The following is a 27,682-nucleotide window of genomic DNA, read 5'->3' as shown; positions in this document are numbered from 1 at the left end:
CCGATTCGAACGGCCGCAGTGTTGAAAAAAGGTGAACCGCGAAACGGGTTCGTATTGAGTTTTTGCACCGAATTAGAGGTGATAACTGACGGCATTAACAAACGTGCCCCCGAAAGGCTGTTGTTTAGCTTACATACATGGTCACCTCACCTGTTAACACCTCCAATACGGCGCAAATAAGCGAGAACGTTCATGTTGGTGAGGCGAAACAGCCCTCGAAAGGACGGAAGTGCGCCAAAACGGCACAATAAAACCAACAGCGTATCGGCGTTCAGTTTGACGGATGGCCGCGGACTCTCCCGGTTAATGAGGTCCGGAAGGAAACCAGAGCACGAGCGCACGGAAACGCTTGCCACCGGAGCAGCTTTTTAATCAACGACCGGGATTGACGGAGAGCCTGTGTCTGCGTATCACCATATTTATCAACGACCAACGTTTCATGGAATTGCGCAACAAACCTTTCTACACATTGGAATAAAAAATTAAAAAACATCTTAAAAGGGCATCATTAACCCGTGGTTGAAATGAGGCGGAGAGCTGAATGGGATGTGATTGCGCCGGGAAGAACAACGAAGCGACAAGCGTAACTTGCCATCGGCGGTACTTACAGTAGACGTCCACCCGTATGGACTTGATGGCAGGGGAGCCCAGGCCGTTCTCAGCCTTGCAGTAGTATCGCCCCCCCTGGTGTCTCTGGATCTTCGAGATGTGCAGTGTGTCATTGAACACGCTCGAGTCCTGGAAGCGGTCCGACACGCTGCCTGCTGTCTTTGTCCACCGGATCTGGGCACAGAACAACAGAACAGGTGGTTGGTGAGACATGAAACCTTGGCTTCTTTTAAAACCACCGATGGATTGATTCAAATGTTAAAGGGTATAAGAACATAAGAACCTAATGTAAAAAAAAAGAAATAGCAACGAGAAGAATGTTGCCGTTTCCTGAAAAGAAACAACGTTTGGGAGACATTTTGGTTTTCACCAGGTAACAGGGCGTTGTTAACCTCCATTAAGACCTGGAAAAGTGATGCTCTACTCTAATCCATTTCATCTACTCATTACAACCACACCTTATCACCTAACACATCGTGTCTGAATCTTATCGTCCTCAAAAGAGATCGGATGTATTTATCGATGAGACCCTCACCTCCAGCTTCTCTGCCTTTCACTAACGGCAGTAACCGCTAGTCCGCTGGACGTCATTCTGATCCTCTTGTCTGCTACTCGGAAGTGTAATTGACCAGTCCTCTCTCCCTCTGTCTGTCTCTCTCTCCCCACCCAATCCATATTAAATCCTGGATTGGTGTTGCAGGTCAATGCCACAAGGCTGTCAGAGAACCACTGAACACGCGGGCTAATTCATCTCTCTTCATAAACTCCTGGATTAGACTACAGATAGACAGGCTTTGCTAAGCAAACACACAGACACACACACACACACAGCATGGCCTTGCATTTCCTCACTATCACCGTGTTGGCTAGCGATGGCATCATATTGGTGACTGATAGCACCCTATTTGATGGAGATAAAATCGGATGGAATGAGGATATTATCAACGGAGGGTAATAGGCGGGGGATTGGGTGGTGTCGGAGAGATAGCTCTTCTGTTGTATTGGATGTGGGTTTATCCCAGGCTCAGCTTTCACCCTCAGCTACGGCTGCAGTCAAAGGGACCTTTTCCGTCATTTTAGTGACAGACAGACAGACGGAGAAGGAGAGAGTGGAGAGAGATGGAGATGAACAGAAAGAAGAGAGATAAACAGACAGAGCGAGAGAGGGATGAAAGAGTATGAGAAACACAGAAATACTAGGAGAGAGACAGAGAGTCCGCGCAACATATCGTATCGTAATCACCCACTTTTCTGTGCGCGTGGGTGTTTTTCATACCAGGCAGTGGCTAGACGCAGAGAGAAAGAAGCGATTTCACTGCTTTGGAAAGGTGGGGTACAAAAAGCCTTCAATTGGCTCGGTTTGTTTGAAAATGAGCAAAGTAGATAGAGAAAGAGAAAAGACTGAACCAAAAAATAATAAAACCTCAAACTGTAGCCAGAAATCAATGGTGAAGCCTTCGAGTACATTTGTCCCCTATTATTCCACTAAGGGACAGCGTGAGTTCATCAAAAGAACCTCTCCTCACAAGTTAAATAAGTTATGTGCATAAATAGGATCAAGCCAAGTTTTCTCTCTAAATACATATTCCGCTATCCATTTTTACTTCCGCTCCACCACTTCTCCAGATCCCACCATCTTCTGAACACAAAGAGACAAAGAGACGGAGCTCGCTTATGACGACTTCAGCAGAATTCAATATTCCACCAGCTTAGATCCTCGCCTTCGTTTCCTCCCCTCTGCCTTTTGAATAGAGGGCTTTAGAGTTCTCGCAAAGCACCAATATCAATAACCGTTTTGTTCGAAGGACACTAAGAAGCAGGTATTCAAATAACCTTCTTGGTTTTCAAAGTGGAAAGTGCTGCTGTTTTGTTTCACATGGCGGTAGACCACAGTTTCTGAGTGATGGGAGGCTTTGGAAGGTATTCCTGGAGCAACCATTTTGCACTACTCTCCATGCCTCCTTTCGTCTGGGTGATGGAGAACTTATGTTTGAGGAGGTGATATGTGTACCCACCGGGGGATTCTGGGAGAGTACGCCAGAGAGTAAAGTTTGACCCACTTCTCTCTTTTATTCAAGCCCTAAGACAAACACTTTAGATCTGAGAGGAGTGAATGAGTATTCACATTATAATACGTGTTATTCAGTCTGGCCCTCTGGCATACTTGGATTAAAATTTGCGTATCTACATGTAGTTCTTTAGAATAATGTGCTATGGGTAGTGTCTGGGTTAAGGGCTAAGGGTTAACTGAGACAGAGCAAAGTCTAAGGCCAAACCGCTCTAAATCATCATTCTATACACGCCAATGTCTGTATACTGTTCCAGTGCTTGTTTTGTGGGTCAAGACGCTAATACCATTACAAATAAGCCCAAGTCTGGTTTACATTTTATTTCCATAACTTGAGAGTACAGTTCAAAAGGTCACGCGGGTGTGAAATGGCTCTGTCCTCCGAGAACCATTCTTTCCGACTACAAATCAGAGAGACCGGGAGGTCACGAGGTCAACTGTTCCATCTCCACCATAAAAACGCAGCAGTAGAAAACACAAAACTGTTTTGTTTCTGGACGGGAAAGAAACTTAGAGGGAAAGTAATTACAGCGATAAAGCTATTCTCCCAGTCAGTCAGTCAGTCAAGTTGACATTCTGAAACAAAGATCAGCATTCGCTCGTGTGGAAGGTTCCTTTACTAACTCCCTGCAGTGCTGGACAGCACATAGTGACAGCCTGAGCTAATTGTTATGTACAGCGGCTATAATGGCTGTTGTGATGTGTGGTATCATATGCCGGAACACGCGCCCTCAGTAAATCTCCCACACTGCCACATTGTGCCAGCCTTTTCGTCCTAACAGTGGAATGGTTTCTAATTGCTCGCCATCTTTAAGCTCTGGAGGGGGGTCCGTGGGAAGGGGGTCAGATGAGGTCTGTGCAACCAAGAGTGGCCCAGTAAGACAGAGCCCAGAGAAAAACAGACGTGGCGTCCTATCAAAGGCAGTCTGGGGATAAAGAGAGAAACAGGATTTCCCATAGTCGTTTCAAGACGGCGAAAAATAGGTCTTTTATTTCCATGTTTACTGCACACTGGGAATACTGTTCGTTTCAACTACGACTCCTAGATCTGAATCAGAAAACACACAGCCGCAGAATCAACAGGTATCAAGTCGTAAAAACCACGAGAGACGAACTATCAAACCATCCAACCAACCAAGCGATACAGTTTCATGGAGGGTGAAATATCGGAATGTCAAACAGCAAAGACTACACAGACACTATGCCACGCACATACCGAAGTGGAGGTTGCTCTGCAAAGCCGTCAGCCAGCGATAATTCACAGGCCTCTGTAGCATCGCCCAGGGAGACCAGGCTAACCCCCCGGATGAAGTGCAGCATGTTCTACAGCACCGACGTTTTTACATTCAAAGAATTTCAGCAGTCACTTATCTGGAAAGACATACAGCAGTGAATGCATGTCCTGAAATGTTATACGCACTGACCCCCCCCCCCCCCCCCCCGCGCACGGGAATTGAACCAACACAATCCTTGCGTTTTCAGTGCTGTGCTCTTCCAGCTGAGCTCCACAGGGCCGCTGTACACTTCCATCGGTATACCGCACAGAATAATATGTGGGCAGCTATAGCCACAGTCTCCACTCCAGAACCCAATCGACAGCACCTCAACAGGAGCTACATCATATTTTTCCACGGCCTTTGGCCCCCTGGCGCTGACGCTATAGCCTGCTAGAAGCTCATAGCTGTTTCCAGCTAATTCATATCCCCTGACCCTCTCCCCTACCTGTCTGAACTTGAGCCAGCACATAATTGAAACAAAAATGGGTTTTTTGGGGTGTCTGCTTTGTGGTGTAGCTGGTGTGAGCGCGTGCGTGCGTGCGCGCGCGTGCGGGCGAGTGTGTTTGCTCATGAGTGTAGCTGGCGTATTGTCAGACAGTGCTCTCAGACACAGTTTGTACAGTGGTGGCAGACTGGAGCTCTGGTCACTATTCCACAGTGAAGAGAAAAGTAAGGCTCTTTCATGAGAGTCACATGTCCCAGTGGCCCCTGGCTTGTTGCTCCATTGTTCCATCCATTATCTTACAGGTGCTGTGGGAAAACAGTTGAATCTAGACCAAAACCTAATATTGTTCTCATAGATTGGATTGATTTGGTAAACCCCAAAAGTAGCATTTTCAGGATTTCCATCAGTATAATTTTTAATTCCTTCTACAAACCATAATGTTATCCATCAATATAGAAAATATTTTAAAAAATGCTATCCAATTTGTGATTAAGACCCTGCAGCAACTCCAAGCTGATTCGTTAATGGTCGATGTCAAGATGTGTCTTCCCAAGCGCATTCAGTTCCTAATTTTGACTTAAGTCTCTGACATAAGTTTGATTCCTCTGGGCAAAGCAGCTATTTGTATTGCTGCCAAAAAGAACGTTGTGCATAATTAATAAACTGAAAATGAATATCATGAATCTCTTCAGATCAGTGGTTGTCAACTCCAGGCGTCTGGACCCAAAGTACTGCTGGTTTTCATTCCAACCCTCTAATCAGGCACTGATTTAGACCTGGGATAGCTGGTAAATGCAATTAACTACAAGACACAGCAGAAAACTGGGAGTACTTAGTGTCCCTAAGCTTGGAGTTGAAAAACTCTGCTTTAGAGTACATGAGTTACTTTGTCTTTTTTCTGATAGTAAGGCCTTCTAAGATGTATTCCTCACAGGAGCAACTGAAACTGATGCTCTGGGTGTTGATACCCAATATCATGCTGAACAAACACTGAACATGGTCCTGAATATGGGATTGTAAAAATATTTCTGATGAGTGCTGTGGTCAAAGGGTGCACTTCATAGAGAATAGGGGGCCCTTTTATTTTGCAATAAAAGCCAACATGTTGTCTGAGAGAGGTTGTCAACAAGTACAATGTTCTAATCATGTTCCACCGCATGTTCCATCTAACATTACTTTAGCTGTCCGCACCCGTGTCCTTTATTTCTCAGAAGGCCATTTCTGTTGAAGAGTACATCTAAAAATATCTGAACCGTAGCAGTGGAAAGGAAGGCCACTGGAATGTTCCATTATATTCGATCTATAGAGTACTATGAGAACCTTAGACAGGCCGACAGTGAGACAGACAGACAGAGAGAAATAGATGAGGTAGAAACTGAGATACATTTCTTGTGTCCCTCTCAAAAACATGACAACATAAGGGAATCATTGTTTGAAACAAAAGGAAAACCTTAGACAGATACTGAAGTCAGCAGTCTGTACAGGGCTGGACAGATAGACTTATTGTTTGCATTTATTTTGTACACACTTTCTAAATTTGAATGTCTATCTTTCTCTTACTTCTTGCAAATGCCAGTGTTTTTAATCTTTATTTTATCATTATTTACCAGGCAAGCTGATTAATAACGAGTTCATATTTACACCACTGAGGGGAAGGTTACATACAGGGAAGAACCAATTCAGGTCAACTGCCTTGCTCAGGGACAGAACAACATAGTGTTTCCCTTGGCGGCCGGGGGATTAGAATGAGGAAGCGTTCAGACAGAATTTTGATGCCCTAACCACTAGGCCACCTAGACGCCCTAATGTTACTTGTTCATTTCTAAATACTTCATTTGCCAATAAATCCAACTCATCTTTTGAATTGAAATCAAGTGAAAAAGAAAGAGTAAGAAGAGTAAGAGAGACAAACAGGGAAAGAGAGACAGTGAGAGTTGATTTAAGTGAACTGAATTGAGAGTACAGTGGGAGAGAGACAGAGAAAGAGCTTGACCATTGTGACTGACCCTGATAAAAGGAATAGCAAGCATGGTTCAGCCGGCACGCAATTAAAAGTGATGAATGCTCCCTGGATTCGAACAGGGTCTCCCATGTGAGAGGATGTGTCTTTAACCACTACGCCACGGAGATACACATTTGAGCATTTCGCTAATCTCTATTAAGCTTTGTGTTAAACTGACTAACGTTTCTTATTAGGTTTACTTCCAGCAATAATAGCATCTATGAACTGTATGGCTGTATGCCACTGGCTGTTTTAACAGCTTATTAGCCAGTAATATACTTACTAGTATCTACTAACATACTAATTGAAATAGTCATAAACATATAGCAATCGCTAATGAGAATGAAAATGAACTTTACACTGCCAAAGCTATTTCATTTCATGGCACAACAAAGTTTTTCTATCATTCGTGAATGACATTGATACAATAACTATCAATATAGGTGACGATAACTGACTTTTTCGTCAAGTGAAAAGACAAGAGAATCGTGGAAACCCCTACTCTTTTGTTATCTAGAAAAATTATGCATGGATGCGTACTTGAAAACCCAGCAGAAATACAGTGAGGGAAAAAAGTGTTTGATCCTCTGCTGATTCTGTACATTTGCCCACTGAAAAATAAATGATCAGTCTATAATTTTAATGACATGTTTATTTGAACAGTGAGAGACAGAATAACAACAAAAAAATCCAGAAAAACGCATTGTCAAAAATGTTATAAATTGATTTGCATTTTAATGAGTGAAATAAAAATTGTATCCGCTCTCAATCAGAATGATTTCTGGCTCCCAGGTGTCTTTTATGCAGGTAACGAGCTGAGATTAGGAGCACACTCTTAAGGGGAGTGCTGTCCAAGGATGTCAGGGACAAGATTGTAGACCTACACAAGGCTGGAATGGGCTACAAGACCAAATCAACTCAACTTCCCGTGTTTGGAGGAGGAGGAATGCTGCCTATGACCCCAAGAACACCATCCCCCCCGTCAAACATGTAGGTGGAAACATCATGCTTTGGGGGTGTTTTTCTGCTAAGGGGACATGACAACTTCACCGCATGAAAGGGACGATGGAGGGGGACATGTACCGTTCAGTCTTGAGTGAAAACCTCCTTCCCTCAGCCAGGGCATTGAAAATGGGTCATGGATGGGTATTCCAGCATGACAATGACCCAAACCACACAGCCAAGGCAACAAAGGAGTGGCTCAAGAAGAAGCACATTAAGGTCCTGGAGTGTCTTAGCCAGTCTCCAGACCTTAATCCCATAGAAAATCTGTGGAGGGAGCCTAAGTTTCAAGTTGCCAAGCATCAACCTCAAAACCTTAATGACTTGGAGAAGATCGGCAAAGAGGAGTGGGACAAAATCCCTCCTGAGATGTGTGCAAACCCACCAGGAAAACGTCTGACCTCTGTGATTACCAACAAGGGTTTTGCCACCAAATACTAAGTCATGTTTTGCAGAGGGGTCGAATACTTATTTCATTCATTAAAATGCAAATAAATGTATAACATTTTTGACATGCATTTTTCTGAATTTTTTTGTTATTTTGTCTCTCACTGTTCAAATAAACCTACCATTAAAATTATAGACTGATAATTTCTTTGTCAGTGGGAAAACATACAAAATCTGCAGGAGATCAAATACTTTTTTCCTTCACTGTAGTTGCAATATAACCATAAACAGTTTTAGTTTATTCTTACTATAACGTGGCTACTGAAGGTTATAACCAGCAACGTTTTTATCTACTTTCACAGAAAAAGTATGCATGGATGCATACTTGAAAACCCACCAGAAATAGTCGCAATATAACAGGAATTTGTTTTATTTTAGGCTTATTATAACATAGCTACTGAAGGTTGTAGCCAGCAAAGTTTTTGTCTATCCGGAAGAAATCCTAATGCAGAATACTGGGATGAGATTCAAACGCAGTTTGCTATTTAACAAGGTTTGCTATTTAACAACATTCTTCCTGGCCGGCTCCGCTTACGCGGTCCGGCAAAAACCTTTACTATGTACAGCCTCAGTTCTACTTTTGTTATTTATTATCTATTCTAACTTTCTAATTCTCCATTTGTTTTGGTAATGTAAACATGTGTCCTATGATGTTAAAGCCCTTTAAATTGGAATTGACTTGATAATAGAACACATAGAGTGAGAGAGAGAGAAAGTGAGAGAGAGAGATGGAAATAGGACAGAGAGTGAGTGAGAGAGATGGACATAGAGATAGGACAGAGAGTGAAAGAGAAAGTAATAGATATAACAGAGTGAGAGAGAGATGGAGATAGAGATAGGAGAGAGAGTGAGAGAGAAAGTGAGAGATAGGACAGAGAGTGAGAGATGCAGATAGAGATAGGACAGAGGGAGAAACAAAGATGAAGGGGGTAAGAGAGACTAAAGTACTAGACTGGCCTCCACTGAGATTTTAATCAAAACTTCTGGCTTCAAGCAGTGTCTATACACTATACATCTCTTTTCCCCTTGAGCCCGGGCTTACAAGTACTTCACATTACTATCTGACCCCCAGTAAGGAACCTGAAGCTTTTACCTGCGTTAGTGAAGATCCTGCCTGACTGCCTTCCAACAGGTCCAAAACTCAGGGGCATTTCATAATAGCAAGCTGAGCAGTGTCATGTAGTAAATACCATACTGCAAGTACAGAGTGACAGGGACATACATTCATCTGACAAATAAATGGACTTGAAGAGAAAAAGTTAAGGATGGTGTGTGTGTGTGTGTGTGCGCGCGTGTGTGTTTTATTATTTGACGTCTTTATTTTCTTGATGTGAAGGCAGGACAGGACGGGGAGGGCCACACTGAGAAAAAGCTGCCGCCTGGTTGGAGCCCGAGCCTCCATCAGTGGTAGTGCCTGAGGGAATTGTGGGTAATTTAAAATGTTGCATATTGATAGACATGAAAAGAATTAATCGCTGGTGAACTTGCCAACAATGGCCCATTTTCGGTTGTCACAATTGGCTCTGCACGCTTCCGTCTGTTTCAGTAAGACCATTGACCAGAACACAGGTCTTTCGGACACAAGGGACATGTCGTCTTTGTATTTATGCTATAATATGGAGGGAATTTGTAAAAACATTTGACATGATATCATACAGTAGAAAATCTATGAAGTGTATTCATTTGAGCCAGTTTAAGAATGCGGAAAAATTATTCAGCAGAAACAGGAATTCTAAATTGTTATGTAAATTACATTTTTGCGTGGAAGTTACAGAGATCGGAAAACTTTTAAATCCCAAATACGTAACAAATTAGCATTTCTTGCAGGTATGGTAAATCTTTGCAATATGATAATAAAATCAAATTAAGATGCTGCATCTGTAGCTTCCCATCACTGTCCTGTGAAGTCCATATGGATCAGTGACTTTGTAAACAACATTATTAATGGTGCTGTGGATTAAATTCCACATAGACTTCATTACATTTTCATGTCAGTTAACAGTAAGTTGCCTTTCATTAGCACTGCTAACTTCCGGAAGATAAGAATACTTTAGTGTCTGTATACTTTTCATATAGCAGAAATAGTTCGTTTTGCTTTTAACCTAACACACATGCACCATTAGTTATTAAAAATAATTAATTACAATTGCTTTACATACTGAAGGTTCCCCTTCCTCCTAATTAAAACTTTTGCAATCTTTTCTGAAAACTGCAGATAACCTTTGGTAAAGAGTAATTGCATACTCAGGGACACAGATCTGCTTCTCTCTTGGAGGAGGAACATTGAAATAGTCAAATTAGCATGCAGTTAGAGAAATGACAGAACTTAGAGAAAGAGAAGAAAAAGATGAAGAAAATAAGCACAGGCTAAGATTATGAACTAGCTCTGAAAATTAATTTTTAATTTGAATGAAAAGATGAACCATCATTATCAACTTAAAACGTTCTAGTTGATTAAGGCAGACACGTTTGTTTTACAAACGGCCCTGAAACCAGTCCAATAGAACCAACCACCCTCCGAAAAGTCCGTGCACACCTCAGAGCTACTGGAGACCCAGTCTGCACCACCCCAGTCCAGGGTGACAGCACCCCCGTTCATACCCTGTCGTTGGATAATGACTCAATTTCAAAGGATATCCAGTCTGTCCTGCTAATGCCATGTAGTCTTTTGATTTCTCTCTCTTTCTCTCCCATTTTCTCTCTCAGTCTGTCCTTAACACCCCCCCCTTTCTCTCTCTCTCGCATCACACTTTCATCGCAATTTTTAATTAGCAGGAGAAAGTCAAGATGGAGACAAGAAGTGGTTGTGGCCATGGATGAGAGCAGAAGATGAATGGCGTGTCGCGGCCTCTCATTAAGTTCCCCTCACCTTTTCGACGCGGATATAAAAATCGATGGGCTCCTCGGCATCCGCACCAGTGGGACAGGAAGTGTACAAACGAACGGCGAACATATCGATCAGCGGGGAATTAAATACAAACAAATGGAAATGGCGGATAACGCCGTCCGAAGATTCCCCGTTTAATGTAACTAATCAAGCAAATTGGATGCACTGTCGGGCACGTGTAACGCGGCAGGTCAACATTTTAAATTGACACAAATTGATATAATTGTCTGATTTGATTCAGTGTCAAGTCTTTGTCAGGAAGCCAACCCTCTCCTCTATTCCCGGTGAACGTCGACATCTTATTTCCCGGTTTTATTATTTATTGGTTTTGAGTTGCCAGACATGGTTGCTGTTTTGTCTTCACACTTCTCATTAAATCTGCCAGCTTTCAATTATGAATATTCAGGTGCACAGAACAATGGGGAACGGCAATAATTGAGGGATAAAACGTATAAGCCGGTTTAGTGGGGAAACGTGTAGTGAGAGGTAATGGGTGCTGACAGAGAATCAAATACAGTATATACTGATGGGGGTGATAGATGAGCTAGAGAGAGGCAGAGAGAGAGGTTTTCCTGTACTATACAAAATTATCACAGCGTGTCATTTTAAAATCGAACACTTTCCGAACAGGACTGGTCTAAAACCAGTATTGGCATATTAAGAAAGGGTTTGAGTGGAGGGAGCTGTGACATTCTGACTGGCCGTCCAGACTGCTTGGCGGGCACACTGACCTGTGGCCGTGGGTGTCCCGTGACCAGACAGGTGAGTTCTAGAGTCTCTCCTTCCCGGATGGTGTACACCCTCTCCGTGTGTCGTTCCTCCTCCACGTTGCACGCATGGCCCGAGTGTACGATGCGGACCGTAGGGGGAGCTGCGGAGGACAAACAGAACGGTTAATGTATCTCAATAGCTACGACAAGGAAAACTGCAATGTCCAATATAATTTACATATTTGGCATGTATAAGTACGAAATGTATCATTGCTTGTGTAAGTATAATTCTTCTGTCTGAAGAACTGAAAGAAGAATTTTCATTCCATACGCGTCAGCTTGGCTTGTTGGATACAATTCATTGGTTTACCTGTGACACGAATAAACTTTGATTTTCAGAACTTAGGTAAATCAACTCGACTGGACAAGTCACCCGTTTGAACACATTCAAGTCGCAACTCATTTGGAGAACCATTGCGCAGCTAGCCCTCTCAGGCAAGTCTCGCCACCCACTGACACTTCACAGCGCTTGCTCACAAGCTGTCACAGCTGTCCATCCTCATCTAATTACAGCACAGGTATTTTTCTCTCTTCCTTACGCTACAACAGCCACGCTGATGGTGATGAGGACTGAAGCTACCTGGGGTTCAACCAAATGGAGAGAGGGAGAAAGAGAGTGAGAAAGAACGGAGAGGCCTGGGGGGATCCAAGGCCCATGCAGAGGTGGGGGCGACGTCAGGTCAGCGGCCCATGTCTTCTCTAGCTCAGCCAGGGAGAGACGATAGGCAAGCTTGGGGATGCGTGCTCGGCCTACTGGGGCGTGAATGATGAGGTGGCATGAAACCAACACCTAGAGTCCGATGAAAGGTCACATACGGTGGTGGTGTGTGTACACTGAATGGTTTAGGCCGGGACATGTAAGGCAGTTTACCAGGGTTGTTCCCAAATACTCATGAGACTCACACCACAAAGCAAAGATTCACAATAATACATGGGATCTCGGCACTTTCACGATTCGGTAATGTGCCCCAGTGACAATGTGTACTTGTATACATCGTATTTGCAGTGCCTCCTTATACTGACGCTAACGAGTTAACTCGCTAGACGCTAATGATGTGGTCATAACAGCTCGACTACACGCTCTCTCACTGTCTGTCTCCTGTCTCCATCTTCACAGCATGTTAGCTTGACAACATTAAATAGCATTTTGCCCGCTAACTGTTGCGCAGATTGATTAACACTGAGACTGACGCTAACTGGGAATGCTAACCAGTCATCCACATGGACAGAGGCTACAGTGGGTCTATCCATTAGGCAGTGTATTCCGGGGGGGGGGGGGGGTGGGGGACGGGACGGAGGATTAACAGCTCTAGTTGGGTAGGGAAAAGCTTCACACTCGGCTGCCACTTAAAACAAAGGAGGCTTAGGAAACGACCCAAGGGCACCGAGGCAACATGGTGCTAATGCCATTTACTCCAATAAGCCAGTATCTGTACTACATGTTATCAGTCCTGAGATGAGCTGCAGAGACAGAAACTAGAGAAACAAGGGTAATTAATGAGACGCATAGAGGCAGTAAAAGCACACAAATGCACACACACAAACACACACACACGCACACACATCCGCACACAAGATGATGTACATAAACAAATACCAAGCTAACACAAACGCACAAGTGGGTGCACAGAAGCACTGACGCAAGCAAACACACATGCGCACACGCACACACATACACGCATAGAATTCTTGACACATATGTAGGATTAACCACACTCCCTTCCTTTCTCCCTCCCCCTCTTTTCTGTCTCACTCTCCCTTCCCTCCTATCTGTGATGTCTGAACCAACACATCCCAAACCAAATATACATGGATACTAATCTTTGTATCTAGGAATCTATAAAAACTACTTACCTATGTAGTTGGGACTCTATAAAACAAACTAATGTATGTTTGCTTGGCTGACAGACTCACTAGCTAACTAACATGTAGCCTATTAATGTAGATAGACTGACAAACCAAATGACTGACTGACTGACTGACCGACAAACTAACTTACTAACTAACATGTAACCTATGTATAGTTGACTGGCTGACTTACGTGTAACCTATGTATAGTTGACTGACTGGCTGACTAACGTGTAACCTACGAATAGTTGACTGACTGGCTGACTAACGTGTAACCTATGTATAGTTGACTGACTAACATGTTACCTATGTATGGTTGACTGATTGGTTGACTAACTAACATGTAACCTATGTATGGTTGACTGACTGGCTGACTAATTAACATGTAACCTATGTATGGTTGACTGACTGGCTGACTAACTTACATGTAACCTATGTATGGTTGACTGGTTGACTAATTAACATGTAACCTACATATGGTTGACTGACTGGCTGACTAACTTACATGTAACCTATGTATGGTTGACTGACTGGCTGACTAATTAACATGTAACCTATGTATGGTTGACTGACTGGTTGACTAATTAACATGTAACCTACATATGGTTGACTGACTGGCTGACTAACTTACATGTAACCTATGTTTGGTTGACCAACTGATTGACTAACTAACATGTAACCTATGCATGGTTGACTGACTGGTTGACTAACTAACATGTAACCTACATATGGTTGACTGACTGGTTGACTAACTAACATGTAGCCTACATATGGTTGACTGACTGGTTGACTAACATGTAACCTACATATGGTTGACTGACTGGTTGACTAACTAACATGTAACCTACATATGGTTGACTGACTGGTTGACTAACATGTAAACTACATATGGTTGACTGACTGGTTGACTAACTAACATGTAACCTACATATGGTTGACTGACTGGTTGACTAACATGTAACCTACATATGGTTGACTGACTGGTTGACTAACATGTAACCTACATATGATTGACTGACTGGTTGACTAACTAACATGTAACCTATATATGGTTGACTGACTGGTTGACTAACATGTAACCTACATATGGTTGACTGACTGGTTGACTAACTAACATATAACCTATGCATGGTTGACTGACTGGTTGACTAACTAACATGTAACCTACATATGGTTGACTGACTGGTTGACTAACTAACATGTAACCTATGTATGGTTGACTGACTAATATATAACTTATGTATAGTTGACTGACTAACTAACATGTAACCTGGGTATGGTTGACTGACTAATATATAACTTATGTATAGTTGACTGACTAACTAACATGTAACCTGGGTATGGTTGACTGACTAACTAACATTTAACCAAACCTGTGAAGTACCAATTAAATTCAGGAATGGCTAACTGTAGTATTTAGCGTAGGTGTCTCTCAAGCTGTCAGAACAGGGTCAGGGTTCATTTCAAATATATGCTAAAAATAAAGAGAAAAAACCTGAAACAAAAAAAAGACTAGGGAGGCAAGGGGAACTGGATGAGTTGGAAGGCAATAGGAGCATGGCGGCAGAAGGTACTGGAGGAGCAGGAGGAGTAGTAGGAGTAGGATGACTAGAGGAGCAGAAGGAGCAGGAGGGCTGGGGGAGCAGAAGAGGATGGAACCCCATATGTGACAATATTTTATTTGTTGTTTCTTAATGAAATACATTCAAGAACTTTTGCAAACATCAAACTATATATTTTTAAACTTCCCATTTTGAGCTTGATGTGTAATATGTAATTTCCATTTACATAATCTATAAGCAGAATCATTATCATATCTCAGTTGTTGCTGTGGTGGTGGGGGGTATACTTTAGTTTAGCCATATATCTTCTAAGGAGCCCATTCAACACATTGGTCTGTCAGTAAGGCCAACCTAAACTATACTGTTTACATACTGTGGCCAGGAAAAAAAACAAATAGTCTGTCCTTGAGCAAGGCAATTATCTCTAAATGAGTCCTGGATGGTCATCATGGCAGCTCCCATCACCTTTGGATGCAAAACCTAAATTTCGATTGAGGTTGTGTGCAAAATGACAAATATCCTCTTTCTATTGAATAGCCATAATCCAACCATTAATGTTGAGGGAATATATGCACTCATTCCAAGAGTTTTGAAAATAAGCTGAACTGTCAGATGGCATTGTCTTTTTTTCCCTTTCTTTCTCTATCAAACATCAAATTAATATAGTCCTTAGGATATCCCCTTTGTGTATGAAAAACAAACATGAAAAACAATCAAATCCATTCTTCATAACGTTTGTGTGAACAGCATCTGGATAAAATAATACATTTTGCCTCAAACCAGAGAGCTGGACTGCTTGCGTTTCATGTGACATGCCTCCAGTGTGGCTGAACACTACAGCTGTATTTTCGCGGGCAGCTTTAACTTTCAAAATGAAAATGTGTGGCCGTGGGGGAGCGCCACAGTGAAACGATCGCAGCAGAAACGCTGTCATGCAGAACACTATTTTCAGCCACCCATTTTGGCTCAACAGTGCCACTTTTAAAACCAGTGGTCAAAAGTCACAGAATGCATCTTTAATAGTGGCATTACTTACCCAGCTGCGAGGGGTAGGTAACTGAGTGTGAGTGTGTGTGTGTGTGCACGCATCCATGTTATGTCATGTGTATTGGAGGAAGAAGAACAGGGTCCCACTGGACAGACAGCCTGGCCCTCACAGTCCCACTGAAGGGAGACGGAGACAGCTTTATCCATAGTCGGCCAATGGAGAGATTTAATGGGATTTGGCAAAAGCCGGCGTGTCACCGCAGTCCTGGACTGGCTGAGACAGAGAGCCCCAGAAAGAGGCAGGGTGGGGGGGGCTCTTGGCAAAGAGAGACTCTAAATTTAACAAACAAATGAATGTGAAAAAAAGCCCAAACAGCTGGGGTTCGTTGACGCTAAGTTTAATGTCTTCAGACCAACCCCTCAAGGCCATTAAACATTTTCTACTTGTTTCTTGGCCCTGTTGGGCTTCTTAGTGTGTGTGTGTGTGTGTGTGTGTGTGTGCGTGCGCATATTTGTTGAGGAAGACAACACATGAGAATCATGGGGAGAGCTGGAGTGTCTGAGAGTGAGCAAGAGAGAGGGGGGTTGAGAAATAGAGAGAAAGAGAGACAAATACAGAGAGAGAGACAGATACAGAGAGAAAGTGAGACAGATACAGAGAGAGAGACAGATACAGAGAGAAAGTGAGAGAAACAGAGAGGTAGTGAAGGAGAGAAAGGGAGAGTCACAGTGAGTGAGAGAGGGATAGAGAGAGAATGGTGTACAAGGGAACAATAACCATTTAAAGTCTATTTTCTCTGTGTCTCTATAATCCCACCCTGAGCCATTATCAGGAACAAGGACCACCGCTGTAGAAACTAATAGCTTCTGTCCGCTGACGTCACTACTACAGACCAACGAAAATGACAGGGGAAATACGATAGCAGGTTTCGATAATGCCACGAAAGTGCACAGCAATAAAAGCCCTTCATTCACTGGATGTACTGAAAAACAACAACTTCTTAGCGCGTTGCGTTACAGGTGGACAACAGTAATGGATAAGCGGCAAACACAGATGATTCACAGATGGTTGAAACACAGTCACATTAAATATCTGGGAGCACCTAACAGTGCATAGGTAATCTCTTTTCTATTCATAACACTATTAGTACTGCATTATTGCAATCTGCCGTGCGCGCTCGCCAACACCTGGGGATCCCAAAAGCAGCCGGGGTCCAGGCGGGATGCTTGTACAATACTGCAATCAAACAGACAGTATGTAGACAGGATCTTGGTCCTACTGTCGAAATATGAGAATCTACTATCATCAAAATAAAAGCTAGACAATCAGGCTCCAATTGATGCAATGTTTGTGCACATGAAGCCACCGAAACAGGCATGGAATTGCAGAAAATGTGTTTAAAATCTCTAGGTTACAGGAAGCCACACTCAAATCTACATTTGGTTAAAAGTTTCGAAGCAGATGGTATTTTTCAACTGTTTCTTTTACCCAAATAATTTCGGCTGGATTGCGACTGAAAAGGCACCTCCATCGCTGTGTCACGGAGGATGAGTGTGACACCGCTCTGCGCTCAACAGTGGGAAGACATTCACGGCAATGTCACAACATTAAGGAAACTTGAGACCATCACCGTCCGTCCACACCTGATGCTAGCGGGCATCGATCAGGCCCGTTAATGCACTCCCATGCACTCCTGTCCCAAAATGGCCGTAGTAAATGAACTGCAGACAGCATCACATCAGCACAGATCCACCATGTGCCCAGGAAGACAGACGGCAGGAGACTGGCTATGAAAACAGACCCACTCTGTGTTGTATGTCATATACATTCACGTGCTTGATGTATGTGGATTTAGCTTGCCTGTATAGAGCTAATGGGATTTTTGCCCTTGAAAGCCCAGCTTGAAGTGGTGTACCAAAGATCGGAGATAGTCTTCATAATGTTCAGAGATAGTCTTCATAATGGTCGGAGATAGTCTTCATAATTTTGTGAGATAATCTTCATAATGATCGGAGATAGTCTTCATAATGATCGGCGATAGTCTTCAAAATGTTCGGAGATAGTCTTCATAATGATCTTATCTCTCCACCCTGACAAGGGGAAATGTTGTCTACAAACTATTTCCAAAGGATTTTAAATGAGATGGGAATGTCAGTGGTCAGTGAATGGAACGTAATATTGTTTGCCCGGCAGGACAATTGCGTTCAGGTTGTTATGCTGCATCATCCCCTAAGCATATCGCCATGAAAACCCTATTAGAAAAATAGGCCGAATATAGAAAACACTTTTTTTCTCAAGTATGTAATTTCCCCATTTGAATAAGGTCTGTATTAAACATGAAATCGCTGCCTCTCATCAATCCCGTTCACTCATTATAGAAAAGCATTCCCAGAATGCACCGCATGGCCCCCTGACACCAAGGCGAATGCAAAGCGCCCTTAACGTGCAGCGCACATACGTATATCACCACAGTGATTAACAAGCTCCTATTAGGTCAGTAACCCGCATGTATGAAAATAGTAATACCTTCTGGTCTTGACTAATTCACACCCGTACAATAACTCAGTACTTGGCAGTCTGACAGGTAACTTTTCTGCAGACTTTTTTTCTTTTCACTCCACATCCTACTCTCTGGTATACTGGCTTTGGTACAATGAGGCCCCTCCACCCCTGTTGGTGCCACTGTCCATGGTGCTAAAGCAGAGGCACTGAAACTGCTTTGCCACAAGGACAACTACTACAGCGCCTACTGGCCACTTGCATCCTGTAACTGTAGACCTGCTGAAGCCTAGGAGACTGAACTCCCAGTCCTGTAGAGGAGTCATTGTTTTCACATCTCAGAAGTCGTCCCTCCACATTCCACTACAGCAGCTGAATTTGGGGACACCTCTTTGTGCATTTTTGTACGTGCTTCTGAGTGCTCCATTCTCTATCAGCTACAGACTGACTGAAATAGTCTTGTCGAGGGGACGCCACGCAGGGAAGCACCCTGCAGAGTGTGTACTTGTTTTACACATCAACAATCATGCACGCATGAATACACCCTTCAGAAATTCCCGGCTTCTGTTTGTGGCGTGTGAATGTGACTGTTTACATCTGGCAACATTTTATCACTCGGAGGTTCTCTCGTTCGCCAAAGCAAATATATTTATTTCAGAGACCATCTGTATTGTTCACGAAGCTTTCCTTTGTGTCTGACCACCTTCCTTTCTTTACTACTACAGCACATGGTCATGTGACAGTAGGCGCTCAGTCAATCACCCACACAACACCAACGTCATAAGAAACGTCTCTGTAAAACTGTTAACGCTGTGTTGTTTTTCACTGGATTAGACACGCTTCCTCACATCAATACAAATTGACGGCCCACCTCATAATAACAAACCGGTAGATGTTCATGAGCCAACTTGTTCCATTTATATTGCTGTTAAGGCTGAGTGTTACGACTTAACAGCGACTGGGATCATAATACAGTGGTTATTTAGACTGAGGTAAATAGCTGAACAGAGCCCCCTGACACAACTATAGACTAAACACCACACGTACTGTAAAAGGAGATTACACATTAACACATACCCGCACACAGTTTTGCAGCATTCTAGTCGACACGGCCTCAGTGGATTTCTCCTCTCCGCCCTGGAGGAGCTCTAATGTCTATAGTGTCACATTGGCACGACAAGCCTGTTGAGCCTACTCTGGTTCCCAAAACAACCGTAATCAGGCATCTGTAGGGGAGGATAAAACCCAGACTGGCTGGAACCCATCAGAAGTTCTCTGCTGAAAGGCTGGTCCCAGCCATCCCCTGGATGATTGGCTGTAGCAAGCCAGAAGCTTCCTTTATGGTTGGCTACTGCCAGCCAGGAGCCAAGAAGTGTTTGCTGAGGACAGAGTAGCTATCTGGCTTGGAAGATTGGGTGCCGCCGGGCCAACAAACTCTATAGTGATTGGCTGCTGTGAACCTGGAGCTAACTGATCGTCCTATCAATGCCCACAGTGCTGGCTGGCTGCTGTGTTTGCCGGCTGGCAGGCTTATCTAGGACTATCCATAACCCTGCCTTCCACAGGGGAGCTTTGGAGCTGTGTGTGTGTGTGTGTGTGTGTGTGAGTATGTGTGCACACAATATCCATAACTCTTGCATTTGGGAGCTGTGCTGCTAAGCCCAGCCAGCAGGGCCTAACACCTCATTATTCTTGCCCAGGAAGGGATGGGTTTATACTAGGTTCTCTCACCACGCTAGGCCCCTGGATACACCTGATCCTGGAAGACTAACACCACTCACATGTACAGTATTGGGGAAATGTCACACCGGGCTGTGGTTAGAAAGCAGCGGTACAGAGGAGTAGAAGTCGCGTGAGACTTATCATTTTACCTTATTCATAGACTGAGCCACAAAATGTTGATTGGTGCGTTGTTGGCAATACAAGATTATATGCAGTCAGTACTGTAAGTTGCATTGGGTAATAGCGTCACCTAAATGACTAAATTATGAATGAGGGTCACCTCAATGACTAGACTTCCTGGTTAAGTGAGGAGCGTGAATAGAACCAGAACAGTATCGTTTTTGCTTTGGAAGACACATACAGTATCTTAACATTGACAGTCCTGGGTCTGCTGTGATGATGCAGGGCCTTAATCACCAACTGGATATCAGGAAATTGGGGGAAAATCGAAAAGTAATTAATAAAAAAATAATACTTTGTAGCTGTATATTTTCCACTTAGCCCCACGTGAAATTATTGACACTATGTGTGTATATTTGTTTTTTATGACTCCAAAATGTGCCATCATTTACAATGCAGTCTGATTTTGTGAGTGTTAGGAATGTTTTACACAACTGATTGGCAGAATGGTCTAGCAAACGGCTCTTACACAAAACAACTGCAGTGTTTATTACATGGGAAAATCTGAGTTCTATGCCGATGGCCCTTTAATGTATAGCCCATAGGTCACGTGTCAATTCGTGTCATGTAATGTCTGTGTTTTGCAATATATCATTTTTACAATCCAAATTGTGAATGAGATCTCACACATGGAAGACTGATTTCTAACTATACAGGATTGATTAAGAGCTGAATCAGTTGCATGATAACAATACAAAATGTATTGTTTACCAATCACGTCCTCATCCATGTCCTGTTGCTCCGATTCATTAGCAGGTGTATTCATATTGGGACTTCCATTCTGTCCCTGTTTGTCATCTAATTAACACTAATGAGGTGTTGACACTGTAGTCGCTCACCTTTCGGAACAGTGGCTTCAGCAAACCTACAGTGCAAACAGTCAGCCATTTTATTGTGTTGTTGACAAAGTCAATATTTGGCTTCCATTGCCAGGCTTGACATAGGCCTAGGAAAAAGGCTGAGCCCCATTTCCTGTTTTTTAAGATAATCACTCTTCAGCATTACTATGAATCAACATAATGAGATTATACACTGTAAGTTATGTATTTGTTATTTATATTTGTCCCATTTTCCTCAAGCTGTGTGTTTGAGAGGGCCTTGCCCCAAATGTGTATTCCCCCCTTTATGTAGGTTAATGCTAGTCAGGTTGACAAATGCACTCACAGCTTGTCATGGCTGGGTATTCACGTCAAAAAGACTGTTAATGCACTTCTTGTTGTCCGTGAATTCCCTGTTGGATTTATGTTTATTATAGTTGTTTGCCCTCAGCTTTAATTTGAAGCCAGTTCAATGCTATATGGTTTCTGTTCATTAAAATTGTTTATTATGTCAAGCAACATTTCTTTTAATATTATTGCATGTTGTTTGTCTGCTGCTGGATTCCTTGAATGGATTTGGTATTTGGGACTCAAACATTTACACCATAAAGATTTTGCTCCCTCTCATTTACATTTGCATATGGTTGATGCCAGTGTTCTTTCATTCAGATGCTAATGGTCAGCTGTGCGTCCTAGAGATTGCAAAACAAGCATTCCACTGTACACATTCCTGGACTGGTCTCAAGCAATAGCTTCCCAGCTTGTAGTCATCGGCCCTTACAGGTCAAACCCAAGAAATGTCTGCAAGTGGGTGCCGCAAGGCTTGGTCCTGGGGCCACTACTGTTTTGTATGCACATACTGCTACAGTGAAACGTCTCGAGGACACTTGGGCTGGGCTTTCATTATAACACTGATGACACCCAGGCTGGGCTTTCACTATAACACTGATGACACCCAGGCTGGGCTTTCACTATAACACTGATGACACCCGGGCAGGGCTTTTAGTATAACACTGATGACACCCGGGCTGGGCTTTCACTATAACACTGATGACACTCGGCTACAAGTCTCCACCAACACTGCCGAAGCCACTGCACTCCTGTTCAGTTGCCCGCATGACATGAAAGAGCTCGGTGTCCCGCGGTTAAACTTGAAAAAGAAAGGTCTCCCTGACTGGTAGCTGCAACATCCTTAGAAGCATCAAACATAATGGTGTCAAAGGCCTCCCCTCCGGTGAGGTTTGCAGCGTGGATTTCATAGTTGACTATCTGCTCCCGTTTGAGGCCCACATCAAAAGTCTGATCAAAGTCTTTCCATCTACGGAACAGCCAGGCTACAAGCCGCGCTGTCACAACCTGCAGCTGAGTGACTCATTCATGCCTTTATCTCTTACCGCCTGGACTACTGTGGTACCCTTGTCATTTTCAAATCTGCCAAGGGGGTACGAAAGCCCCAATATGTCCGGAACACATCCAGAACCTCACCTGCACCTCCCCCTCGCATCACTCCAGTAAGGTTTAACCTCTAACGGCTTCCATATGTTCACGCATTGACACTACAATCTTGGTTCGCATACCCACCAGGCTATCAACAAGTGTCTGTCAGACACTCCTTCCCCACGCGAAACCTTCACTCCTCCAGGTCCATCGGCCCTCAGCAGCCCCGAAGTGGAAGCAAACACTGAGGGTGACAGGCTGTTGCGTTACTCCCTGGCTGTGAAACACACCACTTCCAGTCAGTGTCAGGGCTGCAGAATCTCTGGTCCTGTTAAAGGCACAGCGAATGACCGAGTACTATCTACTGATATCCACTCTACTGAATCTAAATAGAACACTAAATAGATCTGTTGTTTGGTTACAATGTTATGTGCTAGGATTGTATTTATTACAGTTTAATGTTTGTGTAGTGAAGCGCTTTACATATTTAATGAAACACTTGTATTACTACTACACTACTTGCGGTGGTGTTGGTTCTGATATTACTTTTATTAGTATTATAGGTCGTAGTGGTTGTATTAGTACATGTGTTATAGGTCGTAGTGGTTGTATTAGTACATGTGTTATAGGTCGTAGTGGTTGTATTAGTACATGTGTTATAGGTCGTAGTGGTTGTATTAGTACATGTGTTATAGGTCATAGTGGTTGTATTAGTACATGTGTTATAGGTCATAGTGGTTGTATTAGTACATGTGTTATAGGTCGTAGTGGTTGTATTAGTTAGCACCCCAGCGTCCCATTGGACGGGTGGAAGGAATGCCACAGTACACTAAGTAGACCTTGAAGCTAATGTATGTTAAACGGTACCAATCAGAAACGTGCTCCCTCATTCAACACTGCTACACTTTCTATAAACACTAAACCCATTGTCTAATAGTCCATTAACTAAAGTGATATTGCTCATTGACTGTTGTCCCTGTCTGGCTGACAACCTGGCTGTCTGCCCACACACAGTTACAGTCAGCACTGGGCCCCATACACTCCACTAGACAATACACGTCAGAGGGACTGGGCTTGTATGCTTTGGGTCTCACTTTAGGAAAAAGGTTCCCTCTAAACACCTATTGCTTACTCCCATATTGCTTATTGTCATCTGCAGAGCTGATTAAGGCCGGTGAGCGAGCTGCCTACTCTACGCCTATCGACTCCCGCGAGAGATACGACAGGGAGTGACCCCAGGACGGTGACGTGGGAGGGAAGAGAACCAGACGAGGAGGTCAGTTATGATAGTGGCTGTGAAGGTCTCCAGGGCCAACTACTGTCACTCTCTATTGTAGACACTCAGACGTTTAGGGTTGAGCACAAACCCTTTATGTGGCCAGATCTACACAGGGGCCTAATTGAATAAGACCTGCTTTCCACTGGAAGACATTACTAGTGGACGGAGGGGCCATACATCATTGAAGTATTATTCCTGCAGCGTTTCGACTCTAAAACACAAATTGAATTACCTGCACACCCAGCCGGGTTATCTGATTGTGAAACACACACATACATTCACGCACGCACACACACACACACACACACACATAGAAGAAAAATATGCACTCACTCTCGCATACACACAGAGGAAACAAGCATGCATGTGCACACACACACACAGACAAACAGAGTGATCTCTTTATCTACCCTATCATTATGTACACAGTAATGTGATTTACAATAGTGGGAAAGAACGTACATACCCTACAGTACCGTACTGGAATGAAATCTCAGCTATAAGCCAGTGGACTTAGTCTGACTCTCTATAAGACCAGGCTGTAAAGCTTTTTGTTGTGTTGTGAATTCAGAAAACATCCATCTTCGTCTCCTAAACAATCTATTGGAACCTTCTGAATTGCATTTCTAGAATCTAATAAAATGGGGATATACATCAGAGGAATCCTCAAATGAAGCATGGTTTACAGGCTGTACAGTTAATTGCTTGCCTGCGTCCAATAAATACATTATGCTTGTTCAGATGATTCAGCATTCCCCATACTCCATCACTGCAATATCTGAATGTCTTCAATAGTGATTACACAGAACATTACAGCTAGCCTCTAATCGAGCGCTAATGGTTGTTTAAACCAACGTGGCAAAGACGGATGGAGCCGTCTTGGTAAGCCTGATTGTCACAAACGAAGCAATGCAATCATGTGAGCTCCAAAGAAAATGAACACACAGCAAAAGTCAATCTAGAAAGCAAATTCTATGTCATCTGTTTTAAGATCAAGTGTGCAGTTTAGCCTGACGGATCACGCTTCAGAACCGCTCCATCATCACAGAAAGGTCAGGCCACCGCTGTGTCCATCCCAGGTCTATCAGTGGAGGTCAACACACTTCCTCAGAGGGCTAACACTAAAACTCAGAGTTTCAGAGGGCTAACACTAAAACTCAGAGTTTCAGAGGGCTAACACTAAAACTCAGAGTTTCAGAGGGCTAACACTAAAACTCAGAGTTTTAGAGGGCTAACACTCGGGCTAACACTCAGGCTAAAACTCGGGTTAACAAATTTTATAAAGCCGTTTTTACATCAGCAGCTGGTAGAAAGTGATTTAACAGAGACCCAGTCTAAAACCGAAATGAGCATGCACCAAGAGTTAATAATCTAACTTCTTTAGTTGTATTGTTTTTATTTTTATTGTATTGTATAGAAGAAATTGTGAAGTTAATCCGTCCTTGCGGATCTGCCAACAACGATGGGTTTGGAAGGACTGTTTTTACAGCCTATCTTGAATTGCAATAACTGATTGAACAATTGAGCATTTGTAGAGCTTTGTGTCCTTGGGTAGTGGTGCAGGACAGAGACAGCTTCAAAGCATTTAGCATACCGGAACTAACAAGATACAATCTAGCTAGCTTGGCATTTTAGATATACCTTCTGTCCTTCCAACGGTATAATTATAACTGATCGAACACTCTTTGTATGCAGTACTTGTCCCAGGCTAGTGGCCCCAGACAGAGATATTTGGGTAGTATACTACTATATTTGAGTCGTCTCCAGATCTTTATGTCCAATACCCCTTGCAGGGGTTATTAGTCATTAGGGGCGAGTGGGGCACAGCCCCACCTGTTGTCAACAGAAAGAACTGCAACAAATGTTTATTTTTATTTTCTCAAAGATTACTTCCTATAATTTATTATTTATGGATATAACATGTTCTTAAAGTGCATATCATTTGTGTTAGGATTTTATTTGATGTTCATTGGTCCCTGCCTTGCTGCTTCAGAAAGCGTTCTGCCGATTCGGGTTCGCAGCAGTAGGCCATAGGCTAAGCATAAATGTGGGACTAGCCCCTCTCTCACAATGCAATGTACACTGTACATGTGATAATATTAATATGCAAGCTCAGAATGTTTGTGTGATCAATGTAGAGCTTCACAAACACCAGATAACTTGAGAAAAGGAATGAAGTGGATTTCCTACTCGAGCACTGGTTTGAAACACTTAATTTGGAGGAGAAACTTGGAAGTAAAGCGACTTGGTGCCCATTAGCCACGGGATATTGTCATCACTCAAACTGCTGGTAAATGTAACCGCGGGTTTAACATGGAGTGGTTTTTGAAGAAATAGTGGCTAACGGTTAGCATACAAAAGAAGGCACTCTTCTGTTTTCCATGTCTGTTATTTGGTGGAGATGGTACTTGGTCGAGGACGGGTTACAAAGATATGAAGCATCTTTCTGATGGGATTGCAAAACATGAGAGCAGCGGGAGTCATCTGGACAATGGTGTGAAATTGGGCTTACTTGGAAGGGTAAATGTTGCAGCCCAAGTTGACAGTGCATACAGGCGCTCCATTGAGCAGCATAACAAACAGGTGGAGAAAAACAGGTACGTTCTCAGTCAGATCATAACATGTATTAAACTGTGTGAAAACGCACTGCAGGGGCACGACGAGTCGGTGGACTTCCTGATTCCTGGAATATTTAGATGCATGTTTGAGACTAGGTGTGAGGGCGATTCGAGACTTCGGAGGCACTATGACGCTCAGCCCATATTCAAAGAGACATCTGGTACTATACAAAACAAACTGTTAGACTATATGTATGAAGTGTACAGGGAGGAGATAGCCAAGCAAGTGGACGAGACATTATTTGTTATCATACAGCCAGATGAGACAACTGATGTCTCCTGTAAATCACAAATGGTGGTTGTGTTGTGATACATGTTGCCTGACAATACAGTGACAGAAAGGTTTTTGGAGTTTGTGGAAGTCAAAGATAAAACTGGACCCGGCCTCTCTATAGCATCAAGGGTGTGCTGGAACCACTGAAGCTGGGAGAAAAGCTGATCGCTCAGAATTATGATGGTGCGGCTGTAATGAGTGGAAATGTCCGAGAGGTACAGATGCTAATGAAAGAGACATACCCACATACACACTGCTATGTTCACCAGCTGAACCTGACCTTGCAGCAACTTTGTTCAGCAAGGATCAGCATCCTGAAGGTGCTTTTTGCACATTTAACTGTTTTTGCCACCTTTTTCTCTGGCGCTCCAAAACGTGTAGTGCATTCCAAGGCCACCCACTGTAGAGTAGAACTGTCAATGAAGTTTGGGAAAACCGCACTGCGCTGCTCCTGTGTATGGAGGACATACGCACACAACCAGGATGGGATGAGGCCACCATAAGTGAGGCATACAGCCTGTCAAAAAAACTCTGGGGCCGAGCCTTTCAGCAGCTGCTGGAATAGTTTTTTCAAGTTGATGTTTTATACAACATCGATGGATTAGCAGTGTGCTCACCCGTTTCAAGAAGAATGTCCAGAATATGCGGAAGGAAACTAATGAATGGGCTGCCACCGTTCACGATGGAACAGACGAGCCAGGCCGACGAGTAACCAACACAGCGTCGGTGATGAAGGAGACATGCGACACAGTCATCTCCCAGGTGGAGCAGAGGTTTTCACCAAGTGACCACCTGATCGCTGCCAAGCTGGTTGACAGCTCACTCTTCCCACAATTTGTCCTGTCATTCCCTACATCTGGGCTTGACTGTGCAGTGAAACTATGGCCTGTAGGAAACGAGGAAAAGCTTCACACTGGTAAGACGGCCCTGTCTCTGTTAAGATCCATCCA

The 27,682-nt window shown here is 43.4% G+C and overlaps 1 protein-coding gene across 5 annotated transcripts in view; it reads right to left on the bottom strand.

Moving 5' to 3' along the window:
* The window catches only part of LOC105017552 (MAM domain-containing glycosylphosphatidylinositol anchor protein 2), a 200,573-nt gene that overhangs the window by 108,429 nt on the left and 64,462 nt on the right, over positions 1-27,682 (bottom strand). For all 5 annotated transcript variants that reach the window (XM_020056496.2, XM_020056499.2, XM_020056497.2 and 2 more), the window contains exons 2-3: positions 11,469-11,608; positions 609-783 (exon numbers count right to left, since the gene is read on the bottom strand). In XM_020056496.2, coding sequence (XP_019912055.2) covers positions 609-783; positions 11,469-11,608 — 315 coding nt within the window. The remainder of the gene's footprint in view (positions 1-608; positions 784-11,468; positions 11,609-27,682) is intronic.

This window comes from Esox lucius, chromosome 18 (genome assembly GCF_011004845.1).
Source record: "Esox lucius isolate fEsoLuc1 chromosome 18, fEsoLuc1.pri, whole genome shotgun sequence".
In the NCBI taxonomy this organism is placed as follows: Eukaryota; Metazoa; Chordata; class Actinopteri; order Esociformes; family Esocidae; genus Esox; species Esox lucius.
Note: the sequence above shows the minus strand (reverse complement) of the source record. Positions and strands in the feature narration are given on the sequence as shown.